The sequence below is a fragment of the Fukomys damarensis genome, unplaced genomic scaffold, assembly GCF_012274545.1.
Source record: "Fukomys damarensis isolate Sample0158 unplaced genomic scaffold, DMR_v1.0_HiC HiC_scaffold_18, whole genome shotgun sequence".
Taxonomy (NCBI): domain Eukaryota; kingdom Metazoa; phylum Chordata; class Mammalia; order Rodentia; family Bathyergidae; genus Fukomys; species Fukomys damarensis.
Genome location: NW_022900930.1, coordinates 34,345,787 through 34,366,003, shown reverse-complemented (window position 1 = coordinate 34,366,003; position 20,217 = coordinate 34,345,787). Strand labels below are relative to the sequence as shown.

General features: G+C 36.0%; 1 protein-coding gene across 1 annotated transcript in view; it reads right to left on the bottom strand.

Annotated features, from left to right (window-relative positions):
- Positions 1-20,217, bottom strand: part of LOC104866029 (histone PARylation factor 1) — a 34,251-nt gene that overhangs the window by 5,167 nt on the left and 8,867 nt on the right. Inside the window, exons 4-7 of the mRNA XM_010629836.2 lie at positions 19,215-19,313; positions 8,938-9,088; positions 4,967-5,054; positions 1,372-1,544 (exon numbers count right to left, since the gene is read on the bottom strand). Coding sequence (XP_010628138.1) covers positions 1,372-1,544; positions 4,967-5,054; positions 8,938-9,088; positions 19,215-19,313 — 511 coding nt within the window. The remainder of the gene's footprint in view (positions 1-1,371; positions 1,545-4,966; positions 5,055-8,937; positions 9,089-19,214; positions 19,314-20,217) is intronic.

Genomic DNA, 20,217 nt, shown 5'->3' with positions numbered 1-20,217 from the left:
ACTTAAGGTAAATACTACCCTAAACCTTTTTATGCCTCATATTCTCACAACAATATTTAGCTGATTCACATCTCATGGGTCTACTATTTTATGGCTTGGTCCTTTCTGGTAGATTAAGCACTATCCTGACTGGACAGTAACTATCACTTTGGTTATTAAACATTCTGATTATTTTTACCGATAACTGTATGAGGTAGGCAAAGAAAGGCAGTGCAATATGGTTTATAGCAGGGTTCTCACAATGACCCCTCAAACACTGGCAACTTGTTAGAAATGAAAATTCTCAGTATCCACCCCTCAGTATCCACCCAAGAACTCAAATCTAATTTGGAGGAATGTGTGGGGAGCACCAGTCTGTGTTTCAACAAACTTTCCAGATGATTCTGATGCATGCTAATGTTGGAGCCCTACTAGTTTAGTCTAGCTCCTCAGTGTCTGTAAAATAGAAGCATTACTATCCCCAGGAGTCAGAAATGTGTAGTTTCAGGTCTCACCGCAGACCTACCAAAGCAGAGTTCCAATTTTAACAAGATGCCCAGGTAATTCATAAGCACTTTGGGAATTAGACAATGACTTTAGATATTGACTTGGGAAGCAGATGGCTTGTGTAAACCAATTGAGAATTAAATGGCCTGGTGCTGGTTAGGGGAGATGCACGTATGAGCAGGCATTTTAGAGGTGAGGACAAAGATAAAATGTTGGACACAGCTGGGGAAGATGTGACTTAAAACCACTTTATTTCCAGAAGCATGTTATATCCACTATACCTGACGGCCTTTCTGACCATGCTGTTTAATAAAATCTAATTTAATGAGCAAATAAGTCACGAGAACTACCATCTCCTGCATTTTAATTTAAAGCACATTTTAAAATAGTATGTATCAGCTGGGTGCAGTGACACAATCCTGTAGCCCCAGCACTTGGGTGGCTGAGGCAGAAGGATCGCTTAGAGTTCAAGGCTACTCATTTTCATATTGAGTTCAAGACCTTTTGGAACTACATAGTGAGAACCTGTCTCCAAAAAATAAATAAAAAGTAGAAATGAAGAGGACCCAAAGGTGTGTGCGTATACATGCCCATATACACAAGCACAAATATATACACATATCTAAATGGTATAGTTGTATTATATATCTAATAGATAAACTCACTTTAAACCTGAAGGAAATAATCTTGGTTATTCACCTTTGCCAGAATACAAGATGAATTTCAAATATTTTCGGAAGATCTGCTTAAAAATCACTTCAAAAAGTTCATTTTGAGATAGAAGCTGAATCCAGATCCTACCACCATAAGAACTTGGGGAATATATATGAGCATGCTTCAGTGTGTATATGTGGTAGCAGGTGGAAAGTATTTTTTTTAACTCACATGTGAACCATAACAAAAGAGATCCATTCCCAACTCCAGTCCCATGCCATAATCACACTCATCATTAGCAAACTGTACAAAAGTCATCATTTCCTGGATGGGAACAAAGGCTTTTAGTCTCTCATCATCACTTGTAGCCTCAACAATTGTTCTGCAAATTTTCTTGAGGTCAGCTGAAAGAAATAAGAAGAAGAGATAATTTATGCATTTAGATTATAAAGGTAAAACGACCATAAAGAATTTTTTCTCATATGACTTTGTGCTAGTCCAATTGATGACACTTTAGTAGTCTGCTGAATTACGATTCTGAATGGCAATTTCATAATTTTTCTAAGGACTCAAGCATAAAAATGGCTCAACAGAAAAGACTTCTTGTGTTAACAAAGTGTAACACAATTTCACATTAGAGTCAGCTGTAATCATTATTTTATATAAGCATTCAAACACTTTCGGCAGGCTGGTCTAGGAATTGGCAAACTTCGGCCATACCTGGGTTCATTCTCTTTTCTAACTGCCCTCAAACTAGAAATGCCTTAAGTAGTTACAAAACGAAAAACCCAAACAAGAATATGCAAGAGACAGTATGTAATCCACAAAGTGATCCTAGACAGCAAGGCTGCCGGTCTGTAGACTAGTCCAATGCATTATATTAGGAGTTGGGTTGAGAGACAGGAGGACAGGAAAAACCCATGGGAAAAGTATAATGAGGTAAGAACATAGAGAAAAATTATTACTGGCCTAATATTTCTACTTTAGCTTTCAACATTTTCTTCATTACTCTCTGAAAGCCAATGTATATTAGATCTTAAGATGCAAATGAGATTAAAGGTACTAAATATATATATTGGATTTTCTTTTTCTTTTTGATACTGGGGATTGAACTCAGGTCCTTATGCTTGTGAGGTAAACAGCAGAACCACTGAGCTAAATCCCCAGCCCTATATTGGACTTTCTTTTGACAAATGACAACCTGTTTTTGACAAATTGTACTTCCTTCAAGATAATTCAATAATAAAAAAAGCTGATTATTACTCAACCAAAACACATTTCTAAACAAGGCGGCTACTATGCTGGAGTAGAAGAGAATTGGTTAAAACATTAACAATCACACTTAAGGACAATGCACTACTAGTAATAGTAAACTGTAAGATATGTAATTATCAAGATGGTAAAGATTATATTAAGAATTTTCACCTCAGTGTATAGTTTGATTAATTCAGTCATGATGAACATGGTGAATACAAATATTATAAGAGATCACAAAATATGTTTTGTTCCTTCTGCTACCCTTGATAGACAATATCACACTGGCCAAATGACTCCATCCCTTATGTTTCAGATTATAAATGATAGAAAGTTTATCTACAAATTGTCTTTACTGTTGCAGCCTTTCAAACATTAACATTAACTAATTTAAAATGTTTCATGGCTTTTTTTTTTTTTTTTCTTCTCTTCCTCTTCAGAAAAACCAGTGTGAGGAACCATTTCAAGGAAACAAATGAGGCTTCCTTCAAAATCCTTTTCTAAAGGCTGGAATATAAGTAGTTCTTTTGTGAATTAAGACTTAACTGACTGAGACCCTTCAAATCTCTCTCACCACAATGCTCTGGGCAACCACTACAAATCAATTGGGGTTGATATGGAAGTAAAGACATACTTGTTTTCCCTTAGCCAATAATTTAAAGTTCAGCACTTTCTGGTATATTTTCAATTCCTATCCCTAGAAAAATCACACAGACTAGAAAAGAATATAAGAAAGAATGTAAGAATTGCCTAGTTAGAAAAATACTGAACAGAGATGAAAATATTCAGCTCAGCATCATTATGAGGAAAAACATGTCCTTCCACCAGTAAAACATTCCACAGAAATTCACTTAACAGAAGGCCAAACTTAAAACATATCTCAGTAAAGATTTACTCAAAATGAAACCTTCAATGTTACTATTCAAAACATTCACTTTAATGACTTGGAAATTCTCATACTTAATTCTCATTGTAGCATATCACCACTACCAACTGGAATATTTAAGCTAAGCCACAGTGGTTTTGTCAAAACTAAAAATTAGGCAACTAAGTTAAGCGATTATTCTCACTTTGGGCAATGGTATGCACTCTACCATCAGAAAGACCAAGTGTGAGATCTTCATTTTTTTCATGCTGACTCTGGTTCTGTTTTCTTTCTGAAAATTAAGAGTAAAACCTAAAGAACTGGATGAAGATTATTTGATATTATTGGTATGCAGATAGCACATGGTATAATGAATCATAACATTTAAGAATTGGTTAATAAATGGTATTTTATTTGCAAGATTAAAAATTACTGTAGGAAGCTTCAAAAGAGAATACTGGTTAGGAACAAACAACTGTTTTTTGCTCATCACTGTCACACCACATTAACAAGCCATGAGCAGTTAGGGCCTAGATTCCTTTCCCAGAAAGAATATCATCATCTCTGGATTGTGGGAGGAGATAAGGGACAGATAATGTCCAAGAGAACCATAGAACGAAATATATACAATTAACATTTTTCTACTATCCACAAGTGAAAAAAACAGATGAGTTTAACAGTATTAAACCCAGTATTTCTAAAACAGTATTACTTCAATATATAGGTGATATAGAAACATTTAATGCTGGTTTCACTTGCACATTTACATTAAAATCACAAACTCTGTTCCTCAGTCATTTCAACCCATATTTAAAGTGCTCAGTAGCCATATGTGGCTTGTGGCTACTGCACTGGACAGCTTGCCCACATTCATACCCAATCAGGAATTTCTCTGACGTGGTTGGGATATAGTAAAAAATAGTTATATATGAATAGTTACCAATGAGACTTTCTATCTCAAAATGTGAGAACAGCTGTTTTAGAGAAATGGTTTAAAAAAAAAAAACACATTTTCTACGTCCTAACACCAGAGACTGGTAATTACAAAGGCTAATTAGCTGTATTCTGTCTGAAAAAAGAGTGGCCAAATATGAGTGTAAGGCAGAAATATTTGGCTCTCCCTTGAGGAGATGCTAATTTGATTTCCTAAAGTATTATGCTCCTGGAACAAGACGATAAAGAATGCCAACAAGGGTGTTCACAATAAGAAGAGAATGGAGAGGAGAAGAAAGGAAAAACAGTTTTAATTCTTTTTTAAAAAATATACTAATAATAAGTGTGTGTATGTGTATATATATATATATATAGCTCATTTTCAAAGCGTTCTTATATGAAGTAGATCAGGATCTAGGGTTTATGAACGCTAAACAGTCTTACGTACCGATAAATGTTCATAAAGAACTACAAAAGTAAAAACTATTTCAGTAATTACTATTTTGCAAGTTCACTATAACATCAAAGGTCATGAAACAGCTCAGAAGTTAAGCATTTTATATATTCTTTTGCATCCTAAATACCTCTATGAAATAGTGAACAGCATTCATTTTACAAATGAAAAAGACAAGTTCTGTGGTTAAACAATTTGCTAAAGGTCACATAGCTATAAAACTTAGCTGCAATGACTTTGTTCTTTATGACTACTTATTTCCCAATAAAAGGAAAACCCTCTTAATATATATGCACATGTTTACATCTGAAATATATTACCATCTGTTTCAGGGAGTTCTCTGTACCCAACATCATTTTTATCTATCGGAACAACCAAGCCTGCACCATGAAAGGTCTTTGTCACAACCTAAGTTAAAGAAAAAATAAACAGAAAATTAAATCATGGCAAACAGACCATATCAAACTAAACAAAACACACAAACACTGAAAATTTCTGCTAAAATAATATTCAAAGACATTTTATTTCAATGAGCTTAGATTCTAGAATGAAAATGATTCTGTTTGCTTTAAAATTAGCTAAAAAGCAGCCTGAGACAATAATGATAAATGAAATAAATCAGACCCACAAGCTTGAATATTGCATGGCTTCTCTTATATGAAAACCCTAAAATATAATTAAAGAGAAAAATAAAAGATAATATGAAATACAGATAGATCTTTTCCAAATGGGAAGGGGCCCAAGAGATGGGAGAGTTGGAGGGAAGAGAGGGAAAGGGGAAATAAAAAGAAATGCCACCAGCAGCTCTCCATGATGAATTTAATCATGTACTGCAAACATATACTAATAAAAATTGAAAAAAAAATAGTTAAAAAGCATCCAAAGTAATTATAAAACAATATAAACAGGTTTTTATTAGCTGTGCTAATTTACAAGTCTGTCATACTACAGTTTCCTCTGAGGTCCAAGTATCTTCTAGGTAGAAAGCATAAGAACCTTGGACTAATGAGTAGACAGAATAGGCTTATTATTTAGCAGGAAGAAGAGGACAGAATTCCACTCATCCATCCTGCCAAATTCAGACCCTACTTATTTTCACCTGGAAAATTTGTGCTTATTTACAGATGCCCCCAAGTAGGGGAGTTTTTACTTCTGTATTATGCCTTGTAAAGAAATCACATCATCAGTTTGCTTTTAATAAGGACTAATCTTCAAAGACAAAAACCGGGCCTAACCACCACCAAAATCCTTTCAGTCAACATTCTTCCTTTTAGTCATACTAGTAGCATTTTTTAATGTCTTTCCTTAATAAAATATCTGCTGCAATAATCCACCTCTTTGTGCAGTCCAGTGAAAGCTTCCAAAAAGGACAAGGTCCAAAAATAAACTCCTAATTTTATACTCTTTTCATCTAAGTTTCTGCATCTAACCTTTATTCTCACTCTTCTTTCATTATTTTTTATTAAGCCTCCAAAAAGGACAGATTATTCAAAGAAGCAACTACTATTAGGAAAAAAGTTATAGTCTTATATTTTAATATTTACAGCAAAATAATCTGCTGTTAGATCTTAAGAGTGAATATAGGGCCGGGGATTTAGTTCCAGCGCCTACCTTGAATCTCAAGGGCCCAAGTTTGATCCCCAGTACCAAAAAAAAAAAAAAAAAAAAAATCAGGGTCAGCACCTACTTTGGCTGTAAAAAAAAAAAAAAAAAAAAAAAAAAAAAAAAAAAAAAACGACATAAGGGTAAATGTAAAAACAAAAGTATAAATCAACTTCTAGAAGAAAGGCAAATATAGTATTTTTAATTTTATGTTGAAAAAGAAAATAATGGTAGAGCTTACTATATTAAAACATCAAGTAAGAGTAAAGAAAATTATGACATTAACTGATGAAAATACAAAGTACACAACAGTAAAATTAATAAGATGAATCTAAATATAAGTGAGCTTTACAAACAAAAGTACTGACACTTAAAGCACAAGTAAAAGTAAGACTAATTCTAAGTTTGATAGAAAAATGGGCACTCAACACAGAAATGAAAAATATTTAATATCCTTTATAATCAAAGAAATGTTAATTAAAACAATGAAGTATCACTGTATACTTAACTATGGAAGACTTTACTGAAAAGACTTAGGAGTGAAAACACACCAAATTAGAAACAAGCAAAGAAAACTAGACACAACCACTTTAAACTACCTTAAGCCTGGCAATAATATGTGCAGGAATTTCTTCTAAGGAAATAATTATAACTGTGCAAATAAAAGTATAAAAGGGTACTTATGGCAGGGCTGTCTATACTATGAAAATTTAAGCAACCTAAACTTTGAATCTAATAGCATATTCTGCAGTCACTCAAAATTATGAAGATCTGAAATTCAGCAATATGAAGTGATAATCATAATATATTCATAAACATAGAAAGACAGGTCATTTGACTTTTCTTTTCCACTTAGGCTAAATGACATACAACAAAAACCAAGGTAAATGGCATTTTCACTGAGGATGAATTGCACTAATTATCCCCTAAGTGGTATCAATTATTAGCAAATAACAAGAATCCTAAAGTTATTAGGAAAGACAAGATTGCAAACTTAACAAAACACTCCACTGGACTGGGTTACTGTTCTGAGGCATCAGATCAGATGTGAACAGAATGAGGTATAATACTTTCATTTAACTGCATTATTTAACCACGGTTCCTTTTTAAAAATGAATAAATCTAGCTATAAAAAGGTGAAGTGACATATAACTAATTAGTAAGAAGATGGAGAGGAAAGAATGCTAAATATGGAAGATATGAACTTAGATCTCAAATCTGCCACTAATGACTTTCAATAAAACACAAAGCCATACTTTAGTTATCTGTAATATAGGATAATTCCTACACTGCGGATTTGTGCTAGGAGTATTGAGTTAACGCACATGTAAAGACTTTGCATTCCAAAAGACTCAAGTACTAGCAGTGTAAAAACACTTTTTAAAAATGGGGGAGTACTTCAGTGGTGAAGCACTTGCCTAGCACGCATAGCCATGGGTTCAATCTTTAATACCACAAAACAAAGAAAAACTTATGTTCAGGGTGCCCCATGTTATTTGATACTTAAATGGATATATTATTACTCTTATATCTAACGACAAAGACTCTAACATTTACTAGCAGATACGAATTTATAGGAATAGAAAAATACAAATCAAATGAAGCTCTGATAATAATATTTAAAAAACAAACTGCAGGGCGTGGTGGTGCACGCCTGTAATCCCAGCACTTGGAAGGTTGAGGCAGGAGGATCCTTAAATTCGAGACCAGCCTGGGCTACCTAGTGAGTTCCAGATCAGTCTCAACTACATAGTGAGACCCTGTCTCAAAAAACAACAACAACAACAAAAACGACCCTTACATAATAAAGATCTGAAAACAATTTCTAACAGGAGTATAAAATCTTAGTTGTAAGTTTTTTTCTTTGTATTTGTTTTAACCACCTATTTTATATTAAAAACAATAAAAAGAAAACTTACAGGGGAAGGGGCCAGAATAAATATACCTATGGAAAAAAACATATATACGTATGTTTTTTTTTTGTACTGAGGATCAAAATTGGGTCCTTGTGCTTGCGAGGCAGGCGATGGCATCACTGAACTAAATCCCCGGCTCCATACATACCTATGAAATTTAAATCCCAGTAATATTTATAGCTATGGGGAAGATATAAGAAAATCTGCCATGAAATAAACTAATTTGTGGTAGAAAAATAAAACAAAGTTCTCATTAAATATTTTTTAAACAACTATTAATCCACAGAAGCTCAGCCTATAGTCAAGACACATTAGGAATACACGTTAACAAGGCCAAGGATAACTGCTATACCTTCCTTCTAGTCTGAAGGTGAAAGAACCTTCCTATGATAATCAGAGAGAGAAAATGGCAAATATAAAATCTCAAAGTAATTTTAAAATGCCACAATGGTAACGAGTTTCATTAAAATGTGTATCTCTAGAAACTATTTCTAGTCTTCAGGACTAAAGAAAGGACTGCTAACACTAAAATTTAGTGTCTACAACTTATCAGTGTATCACTCTTTCAGCTGAATCAGGATCAGAAAAGGAACTGAAGCTGGGTTTCCAATAACTAAGTACACTAAGGTACTTGTCACAGTATTATTTTATCGGGGCAAGCCCATAAGAAAGCTCCCAAGGATATGGCATCCAGCTCTCTGCAAGATAGGGCTAGAGAAGATTAAGATGGGGAAGGAAATCAAAAGGAAAAGACTAACAGATTTAAATCATACTTTCTTGTCTCTCTGTTTCATCTTCATGGTTCTCTGTTCCAATGAGTACCCCAATTTGCCAGCTGCTTCTGTGAGTTTTTCATCCATGTTTTTCAAGAAACTAACTTTCTTTTTATCTGTTACTTCTTTAAGTCTTTTCACCAAAAATAATCTGAAAAAGAAGTCAAAGCCTTCATTATATTGTTGTACTAAATAAATATAAGTTAAGGGAGATAAGAAAAAAATATCAAATTCCACATAAGAAAGTCTGCAGAAAAACTGCCAATGGCTCCCTCCAAATTCCTAATAGTTTTTGGCAAACAAGGGAAAAGTAATATTTGTAAAAAGCTGCCAGTCATAGAAATAGCAAATATGATTTTAAGTTTGTATTATATCTTTACTAAAGATTCTAGAGAGGTAAAACCTATTTAAAAAGCTTTAAGTTTTAAGTTGCATCACTAGATATGTATATGTATATGTATATGTACATGTATATGTATATGTAATTGTATATGTAATTGTATATGTTTTGCTACCAGGGATTGAACTCAGGACCTTGCACTTTCGAGACAGGAGGCAGCACCACTGAGCTAAATCCATGGCCATCACTTGAATATTAAGATATGGCATACTGCTTTGGGTCAATCTGGCACAACAGGAAAAAATATATGTACATACCTAAAAGATTGTCTACTTGTAAAGAAGCCAAAGAACACTGTCACAGTATTTAAGGTTAACAGGTTTTGAAAAATATTAACTTCAAATTTGTGTGAAGATTTGGAAAAATATAAAAGAAAATCAAAGCTTACTTTACAAACTTACGTGAAATTATAATCCAAGTAATCCTTAAAAGAATGTGAATAGTATAATATGTTAATGCCAGAATAATCTTACTTTTTAATCATAAAATGTGAAGAATTTTGCCAGCAGTATGGTCAAGAGTAAAAAGGTAAGCAGGAAGTGGCACTCCACTGGACAAAAAAGTCCATCCCCATCCTCTGTAGGTAGTAAAAAACCCAGAGAGAAACTCATTTCTATCTGCTACCTACATCTGAGACTTTACACTTACTCACTGTAACTCTGTCATGGGCTGAAGACTGCAAAGGGCTTAGAACACTTATAGTGGATGCTGTTCTTCACTCCATTTGATGAGAAACTGAGGCACAAATGATAATCAACTTTACCCAAGTTCAGAAAGCTAATAAAGCTAAATTAATGTGCCAAAGAAACCCAAACCATCAGTCAGTAGCTCCTGATTATAGGACATATAGTTATACTAACTCATCTTCAATCATCATCAGCTGTACACTGAGAAAATATATTTATATTAATTTTAAAAAACACATTTAATCACGTTAGGCCTAAATAAATCTTTAGTCTTCCCTGGCCATTAATAGTTCTGTGCCATATATATATATACATATATATATATATATGTATATATATATATATTTTTTTTATGTTTACACATGTACTGCTCCCTTGCCATATTCTTTCTTTCTCATAAATTCTGGTGCAACATCAAGGCTCTTTACCCCATTATTATAACTTTCTCATTGCCAGCTTATTAAGCTTTTGTTTTGGCTTCAAATATACTCCCAACACCCTGCTTCATGATGTTTAAAGACAAGGCACACTGTGCAAACTGAAACTATAGCCATGAACATTCTGTGCTGTGTTACATTAATCCAGGGAAATGTCTTGAATTCTGAATCAATCTTTCCACTATGCATGTTTTATAGGATCACGCAACGGCCACTTGGAACTAAGTTATGTGGATCTTCCAAATGTTAAAAGTTTTCATTACATCAAATTCCTTCTATTATATAACAATACATCACTCATTTAAATAAGTCTTTAGGTAGAGAGGAGCTTTCAAGATCAGTGATGGTTACCAGTACTGTATTCTCCAATCTAATTTTTGTTAGAAAACTTGAATTTTATCACTGGCAACAAATACAGTTGGTTTCTTGGTTCAAATGAGAAAAATAACAGTTCTGCAAAAATACATGCTTAAATAACCAATTCATCAGTAACTCACTCTAACAGTAACAGTGGGGAAAAGTCTGAATCACAACTCAAATAAATATTGTAAAATTTTGAACATACTTAGATTTTTTTCATTTGCATTAAACAGTATCAGATGGAACCCTTCGACACTGTTCTGTTATTTGCCCTCTTCCCAATAAATTAGTATCATGGCATTATAGAGTATGAACACTTTGTATCTGTTTACCTAATCTTTCCTCCTGATGTATAGTATATGTTGTTTCTAACTTTTCTTTTTTATTTATTTAATTCATTAATTTTTTTGGTACCCGGGATTGAACTCAGGACCTTGCACTTGCAAGGCAGGCAGTGGAACCACTGAGCTAAATCCTTGGCTCCACTTTTCATTGTTATAAACAATAATAAATACACATACATATTTGGCTAGACATCAAATTTTTTTTAACAGCTTGAATTGGAATTGCTGATTCAAGGGCATAAATATATACTTAGCAAAATACCTGTCAATGTTAATTACCTATCAAGAAATCTTTCTCAATACAGATGAAAACAATGATAAGATTCTACCTCACCCCAGAAAGAATGGCTGCTATCAAGAAATCAACAATAACAAATGCTGGCCTGGCTGTGGGAAGAAAGGAACCCTTCTTTACTGTTGGTGGGAGTGCAGACTGGTGCAGCCACTGTGGAAATCAATATGGAAATACCTCAACGAACCAGGATTAGAGGTTCCATTTGACCCAGCTATTCCTCTGCTGGCTATCTTCCCAAAAGATTTAAAAGTATCATATCACAGTGATATATGTACACCCATGTTTACAGCGGCACAGTATTTATTAGCTACAACTTGGAAATAGCCTACTTGCCCATCAACTGGAGACTGAATAAAGATGTGGTTTTTCTATAAAATGAGTACTACTCAGCCATAAAGAATGAGGAACTAGAGTTACCTACAGGTAAATGGATGCATATTGGGGCCATACTCTTAAGTGAAATAAATAGGACACACATGTAAATATTGAATAGTTTCTCTGGTGTGAAAAACTAAAAGTGAAAATAAGGTTCAAGTTGTACAATTGATAATGTGAAATAGGAAGAAAAGGGCTAAAGGAGTAGGGGAAGTGGGAAGGGTAGGGGAAATGAAAGAAACGAAAAGAAAAAATATGAGAAAAGGAAAAAAATGGAAACAGTTTTTGTAAATGGAGAAGTGTTGAGGGGGTGAAGGGAGGGCAGGGATATGGGGAAAAAATGAGAACCAAGATCTTTCATGTAAAGGTACAAGATCCAATGATGAATTTAACTGTACTGTATATGTAAAAAGTACCAATAAACTTAATGAAAAAAAAAAATCTTTCTCAAGAAAATAGTTGTCTTAAACATGTCTCAACTACTCTCTACAAGTTTTTCCATTGGCATTTATACCACAAAGGTTTCTTTCAATTTGACCATCACTGGTTTTCTCTACTGGTTTACCTTCACTAATCTTTGCTGGCTTAATGTGCATTTTTAAAACTGATATTGTCTTTCATGGAGAACTTTTCTGAAGCACAAAAATGATTTGTTTATAGCAAATAGTCTGCTTTGTAAGATCTTACTTAGGCTGCTATATAAGTAAATGAAGAAATTCAATGTTCTGATTAGCTGATTTATGGAAAGTCTCCCAAAATTGAATGTTATAATAATTAAAAGTACTAAAACAGCTAACTATATTTTAAAATAGTATTTTACCCCTGTTTGAAATAAATTATTGGAGGTAGTTCCTCAAGTACTCACCTTCTAGTCCTTAACTAAATTATAAATAATATCACTTAGGTTTTTTATTTTTCTTTTCTGTGTTCTCCAATATGCTAAAAAAAGCCAGAATCTTGAATTTAGATAATCACTATTATGTTATATTTCATCTATAAAAAGATTTCTGCTAAGACAAATAAGATTAATAATACAAATTAAAGGTCGAGGATGTAGCTCACAGGCACCATGCCTGACTGACAAGCACAAAGTACTAGTTGGATTCCCAGTACCAAAAAGAAAAAAATGCTAGTTAAAAATTAGGTGTTTTATATGCCAAGGTACAGTATTTTTAAGATAAATAAATGACTAATAATGTATCATGAGACAAAGCCTCAGCCCTCATGAAACTTACTGTTAAGACAAATGACAGACAATAAGTAAACAACTATAGTTTCATTTGTTTGTTTGTTTTAGTACCAGGGATCGCACTCCAGACCTTGTGTTTGCAAGGCACGTGGCACCACTGAGCTAAATCCCCAGCCCTTAAACAGCTATAGTTTTTTATAAAGATGGTGCCTATTTATATTGAGTGATGAATCTGAAGAGTTTAAAAGCAGTATATAAATTATAAATATCATGCAATATTTTATATGAAACTTAGAAGTATTAGAATCCAAACAGCTTTTTCTCAGTTATCTACAATGCGTTTGCCCTTCAGATACACCCAATGTACACAGCACAGACCAGTGGTTGTGCTAGATGGACTTCAATTCTCTTAAATTCTCTAAATTTGGACTGTTAAATCACAAGGATCAAAGCTCTTTAAAAGAAGAGTATTAAAAGAGGTTACACAAGGGGCAATCCACTGTTCGTAGCCTTTCTCTCAATACAATTTTCCTACTCTTAACCTCCACTGTTCCTAGAATTCATTCTTCAATATTAAGAGAACACAACTCACATTTCGGATACCTAGCAGTTTTGGGAGTTACATCTCTTCTCCCTATATCATTCTGGGGGTCTTCCACTGAGATTACTAATCAGAGATGGAGGTGTTTGACTGAAAGACTATTTCTCTTTTTTTTTTTTTTTTTTTTTTGTTTTTTTGGACCGGGGTTTCTTAAGTAGTTGGTTGCCCTGTCTGGAACTCACTATATAGCCCAGGCTGGTCTCGAACTCACAGTGATCCTCCTGCCTCAGCCTCCAGAGTGCTGGGATTACAGGCATGTGCCACCATGGCCAGCCTGAAAGACTATTTCATACTAAGATGGACATATAAGTGTTACAGAGAGAATGTCATCATGATTATCATGCTAAAATACTATGTATCTCTTGATCCTAAGTTTTTCATATAAGGTATAGGCCACTGTCTGTTAACATTCTGCAGGGATTCAACTACTAAAACAACCATGGGCGGTAAGAAGTACCAGCCCCTCTAACTGTGCTTTATGCTTCAAAGTGCTTCATGTCCAGACAAAATTATAATATTAAGCTCACTGCTCCTACAGCATTACTGCCACTAATCTTCTCTTCTGGGTGTTCAAAAACTAAAGTTTGGAGACCAAAACTAGAAAGGTAACTGGGCTAAGAGGATTGCCAATGTTTTGGCCCTAGCCCCTCAAGGTCAACAAATAATCCAGGACACGAGGGAACCTTTTCTATGGGATCCTACATCTCTGGTAAGTCACCCAATCTCCTGATCAGCGAGATTGCTAGACACCAGAGCATAAATGTACCATGTGCCAAAGCAGGACAGTAAGAGGGAAGTCTCCACACTTTCACTGAAAGTAACACGGTCATGCAAGGCCGTGAACCATCCTGATGGCCAACAGTGACAGAGGAGCTGAGAGGCTGAAGGTGGTTCCAAATATTGCCTAATTATCACTTGGCCTTTTGGCTAAGATCAAGTGCATAATATTGCCTAACTTAACTGACCTTGATATATACCAAGAGGTTCGTACTGATTGACACAGATCTCAATTTAACTTGGTCTTAAACACCCAGCAGAGAAGAACAACCAAAAGAGGTATAAAACAATGCCATAGTAATATAGCTAGATATAAAAGTGGGGGGCAGTCACGGACCCTTCTGGCAGTTTCCAGCTCTACCAGTAGCTGACCGTGGTTATGGATTACTAGGAAAAAAATTATGGTAAAATCTATAAAAGCTCCGCTAGAGTTTTGTATTTCTTAGCGAGATTTGTTCTTCAAATTGTCTCTTCTTAGCTAAAACTAGAGACATATAATGAAGTATCAGATGTATAACCTTTATCAATGAAAGAATCTAAGAGCCAGCAGGTTACAATCACTATTTCAGTTTCTAAGTGTGACTTTCTCCCCAACCTGCCCTACCATTCTAGTCTGCTCATGCTTAGATTATACCTACTCTAATTTCTTAAGTTTTGTTTATTCTTGCCTAGAGGCTGCCAAACTCCAAGCAGTCACACAAACAGAACCAATGACAAATGTGCTAGACTTCTTTTACTGGGATCCACCAGACTGACCTTGTAAACAGCTCATAACTGCTAAACTATACAATATGACTTCTATGTTGGATTCTGAAGTCCTCTGGACCTTCTTATCTTTGGTGGGAAGCTATTACTAGTTCCTCCTGGTGGAAATGCTTGTTGGCTATATTCATGGCAATCCTGCTGACCTTCTAATTTAGTCTATGTATTCTTAACTGTTTCTTTGGCTTTGTCTCCTTCAGACTCAAAGCTATATGGCTACCAATATGAGAGTGCCTGGCGCCTATCAAAGACCCTTTGTACAGTAACTCTAACTGCCAATCACAACTACAACTCTCTTCAGCGGAAGTATCCAGAGCTGTCTTCCACCTTTGCCCCCTCACAGCAGTTAGGGGTGCTTCTTCAGAGGGGTGAATATTGCAGATCAGTAAATTAATCAGATATCTTATAGGTGAAGGAACCTTTTCTTACATCTTTGGTAAGTCACCCAACCTCCTGAGCAGGGAGATTGTTGGACACCAGAGGACAAATGTAACGTGTGCTAAAGGAGGGTCACCAAGAGAAAAAAATCTCCCATGATTTCATTGAAAGCACCATGGTGAAGCAAGGCCATGACCCATCCTGATGGCTGACACTGACAGAGGAGCTGAGAGGCTCTGTGCATGGTTCCAAAATAATGCCTAAAGAGACTGAATTGACCTTGACAGATAGCAAGAGGTTCATGCTGATTTAACACAGGTCTCACTTTAACTTGGTCTTAAACACCCTGCAGAAAAGAATAACCAAAAGAGGCAGTCAATGAACAGGCACTAGTGATAGATTTTTTGAGGGCCACCACTCTACCTCCCTATAAAGGGATAGATCTCCAAGTGGAAAACCAGATGACCCAGTCTCAAAAAAGGCTACACCTATTTAATACCATCCTCCCTTATTTCCCTGTCAATATCTCAGACTGTTGGATGTTTATGTCCATTTATCCCTGCTCGTTCACCCCAATCCCTATTCCCCTATAGTTTAATGTGTCAGTCCTTGATAAAAACAACCTCTCCAGTTTTGGGACCCTTTGCTGTGAGTCTCCCACTCCCCACACAACTAATCAACTTGACATGTATGGGAAATGATAACAACTGTACTCGTTTTACTTGTTCCCTCTTTATCTTACGAGAGCCCAGTCTGCCTATTCAACGGCCTATACTTCATCATATGCAGCCAGGAGGCATTCCAATGCCTCAGTTGATCTGAAATTTTCTGTTACATAGTGTTTCTCAGCCCTCCCTTGACAATCTATATGGAATTCCAGATGTTTGAAAGGATCCTCTCATGGTCGAAGGTCAATAAGAGGGCGGCCCCTCCTCTGGTCCCATTCTTGATGGAAGCGGGGGTCCTCACTGGCATGGTGACGGGTATAGCAGGTATCTCTACCTCTATACATTTATATCAGGCATTGTCAACAGAGATCTCAGAAGACCTGGTCAACATAAGCCAAACCCTCAACACAGTCCAGGACCAGATTAATTCCCTAGCAGATGTTGTGCTCCAAAATAAACGTTTCCTCAACATGCTGAAAGTAGCCCAAGGGGGAATGTGCCAGGATCTAGGTGAAGAGTGCTATTTTGTTAACCAATCAGGCATAGTCAAGGAAAAGGATAACGAATTATAACAATGCATCAAAAACCTTAAGAAACAATGGGGTACATGGGGAATGACCCAAGACTACTCCTGGCTCCAAAAGATTATGCCATGGCTACTTCCCTATTGGGCCTGCTGACCTACGTGTACCTTCTGGTCATGGTAGGCCCGGGTCCATTTCACTGTTTTCAATTTTCTTGCAGGAACACATGAGGACACATACCAATCAGTCATGGAACTCATCATGGCAGTGTATCAGCCACTGTGGCAGAGGGAAGAAGCACCCACCTACCACTGCCCCCACTGGATCCAGGTTTAGCCCCAAACTTTGCCCCTCTGTCAGCTTGAAGCAGCTCCACAAGAAGAGACCTTCGCCCAATAACCATAAAACAAAAGCCTGGAATGTTAGATTTCCCTCACCTTAAGATGGCTGTTACATCCCTACTTCTCACCTAAAAAGATGGCTTCTTCCACTTACCAAAGGACAGCCTTCTTCCCATGATGCGTCTTCTCCTGCCAAAAAGTTACCAGATACTTGCTACCTCTGAGGAACCAATGATGTCACAAGCCCCTCCTAGTGATATCTCAGGTTCCTCTAATCATTTAACTCCACCCCGCCCATAAGCCCCACCTGAGTCCTATAAAAGAAGCTCTCTGTTCTGCCATATTGCTCTCTCTCCTTTGATCGGAGACGGCCTGGCACATTGTCCCTACAATAAAGACTTATAGTGGTTCTGGTCTAGTCTTGCTTTTCAGCTTTTTTCACCGACTTTAGGGAGTCAGGGCCAGTCCATGAGGAGCAAACGTGAAGGACAATGAAGACAAATTCACTGAAAAAGTAAAAGAGAAACTACCACACCCATGTAGGATAAATAGCAGTGATGGATATTTAGGTGTCAATCACCTGGGTGGGGGACCAATATCTTCCAGGAAAGATCCCTGACCCACCCCTTACCACCAAAAATCCTTGTCGTTCCTTTTACTCTAGCTATGTGACTTGTTTCCTCCTTGGATCGCCATCCAAGCAATATTACCTAAGTGACTATACTTGTAACCTTACTAGTTGACTAGTTTTGTCCCACTTTGAACCCGCCTCACCCCATAGCTTTGTCTCATAAAACACCTTTGAGAAATTAGGTGAGCAGGCAACTCACTTTCCAGTCCCCCTTCTGTTTCTCTTACACAGCTTTCTTTCTCTCAATTTTTTCCTACACTTAGAAAAAAAAAAAAAGGTTACCCAAAACATGAGCTACCTACTATGTTTAAAGTGATAAAAAGATTGCTTTCTAGCTGGGTGAGGTGGTGCACACCTATAATCCTCCTAGCTACTCTTGAAGCCAAGACAGGAGAATTACAAGTTTGAAGCTAGCTGGGGCAACTTGCTTAGACCCTGTCACAAAATAAAGTAAAAAGGGCTGGGAGTGTAGCTCAATGGCAGAGTCCTAACTGAGGCCCTGGGTTCAATCTCTAGATACCACACACACACAAAAAAGATTTGTTTTATTACAATGCAAACTACATAGCTACTGACAAATTGCTTTAAATCATGTCTATGGCTGACACAGTACTTAGCTCCATTCCAGTCCCACCTTATAAAAGCTTGGTGCATTTCCCTAATGCCATTTAGCCCAGGCTCCACGCAAGTCCTAGCTTTTTTCCCAAGCAGATAATCCAAAAGGATAATACAAAAGAAGAGACATAAAGTAGCAGTTATGCTTCTGCCACTTCCTCCAGTGAGTACAGTGATAAAGATATCTGATTGTTCTGCAGTAGCTATAGATAAAAATTTAGTGCCTTGGGGGCTGAAAGGCAGAGGAGGCCAGGGCATAGATTTTCCTGGCAGAGGCTGTATCAAGGACAATGTGGTCCTGGAGCTACTAGTAACAGCAACTGATTTACTAGCACAGACTGAAACTTCACTGGTGAGCCAGTTCGGCCCTACATCTGTCATTCCTGGAGGCTCAGAATGTTCCATCAGCCTGCTGAAGAATTTTATGAGCAACTACTCTACTGTATTAAGTCTTTCTGCTAAGTTATATAATGAACCCACTGTATAGGACAGAGTATAAAAACTTATGTCTAAAACTTTTTGTGGTTTTTACATTGGGGCATCTGAAATCAAGATAAAGCATTTCTCTGTCTGCCTCCCTCTCCCTCTCTCCTCCCTCTTTTTCTGTAGAATAAATCCACGGCCTTGAATATGCTAGCAAGTTCTCTATCACTGAGCTATATACCCCTAGCCTAAAATTAAGCAATATTTTCATTCCATAATTATACATAAGAGGTATATTTTTTGGTCAAGAATGGCAACAAAGAAGTATGTATAAGACTATCTGAAAAATCATAGAACTGATTTCTAGAAATCTACAACTTGTGAGTTACCCCAATTCCCCTTAGTAATGGACTGTAAACATGTAAACAGATATATAATTATAAACGGAATGCAAATAAAATATTTTCTTACTTGACTGCAGCAAACACATTATCTCCAGCTTGAACAATTATACAATTTTTCTTTGCTTCATTTGTACCAATATATACAGGAAGTTCATCAGGCGAATCTCTGTTTTAATAAAAGATATTAAAAATTCAGTTGCCTATATAACCTATATTATCAGACAAGTAGAATTTTAGGTCTCTAGATAATAATTTATACCTGTAAAAACAAACAAATTTACCAGGTTTAAGTTCCAAGTTTCTTAGGAATATCTATGATATCTATACAGGACTACCTAAAATTCAGATTCTCAACATCAAGTTACTTTTTCTTTCTTGTTTTTTCCCCCCAGTACTGATCAAACTCAGGACTTTGTGCTTTCAAGGTAGGTGCAGCAGTGCCACTGAGCTAAATCCCCTGCCTTGCATCAAGTTACTTTTATACCTCAAAACAAAGAAAGGTGGATAAAGGATGTAGTGAAAATTATATGTAATCACCAATCACCCCCATTTTACTGTCAAAAACAAATAACAAAAAAGAAACAGGACAGAAGATTACAAAGCACTAGATATGAAAGTACTCTATTCATGTATACAATCAAATCTGTTTATTTTAAAATTGAGAAAACAAACAGAAGTTACTCAACCAAAATTCTAGTAAATTAGTGTCAAAGCCAAGAAGAATCCATATGAACCCCATCAACTTTCTGCTGTATGAAATCTCCCCTGTGCATATTTCACTTTTTCTTCTATTATCTTTTTCCTCTATTAATATCTACTTTCAAGAACATCTCTACTGGTACAAGTGGACAAGGTATTTCCCCCCTTAAGCAATTTCTTTTTCTTAACATTCTAAGCATCTGCATGCATTCATTTAATGCACATAATATTCTACCAGATATGTATAATTATCCCCACTGTTTCAGAAGAGGAAACTGAGTCACAGAAAGTCAGTCAGTAATGATTGACACAGGATCACCAAGATAATAAATAGACCAGTCTCTCTGACTTCAGAATTCACTCTTACCTAC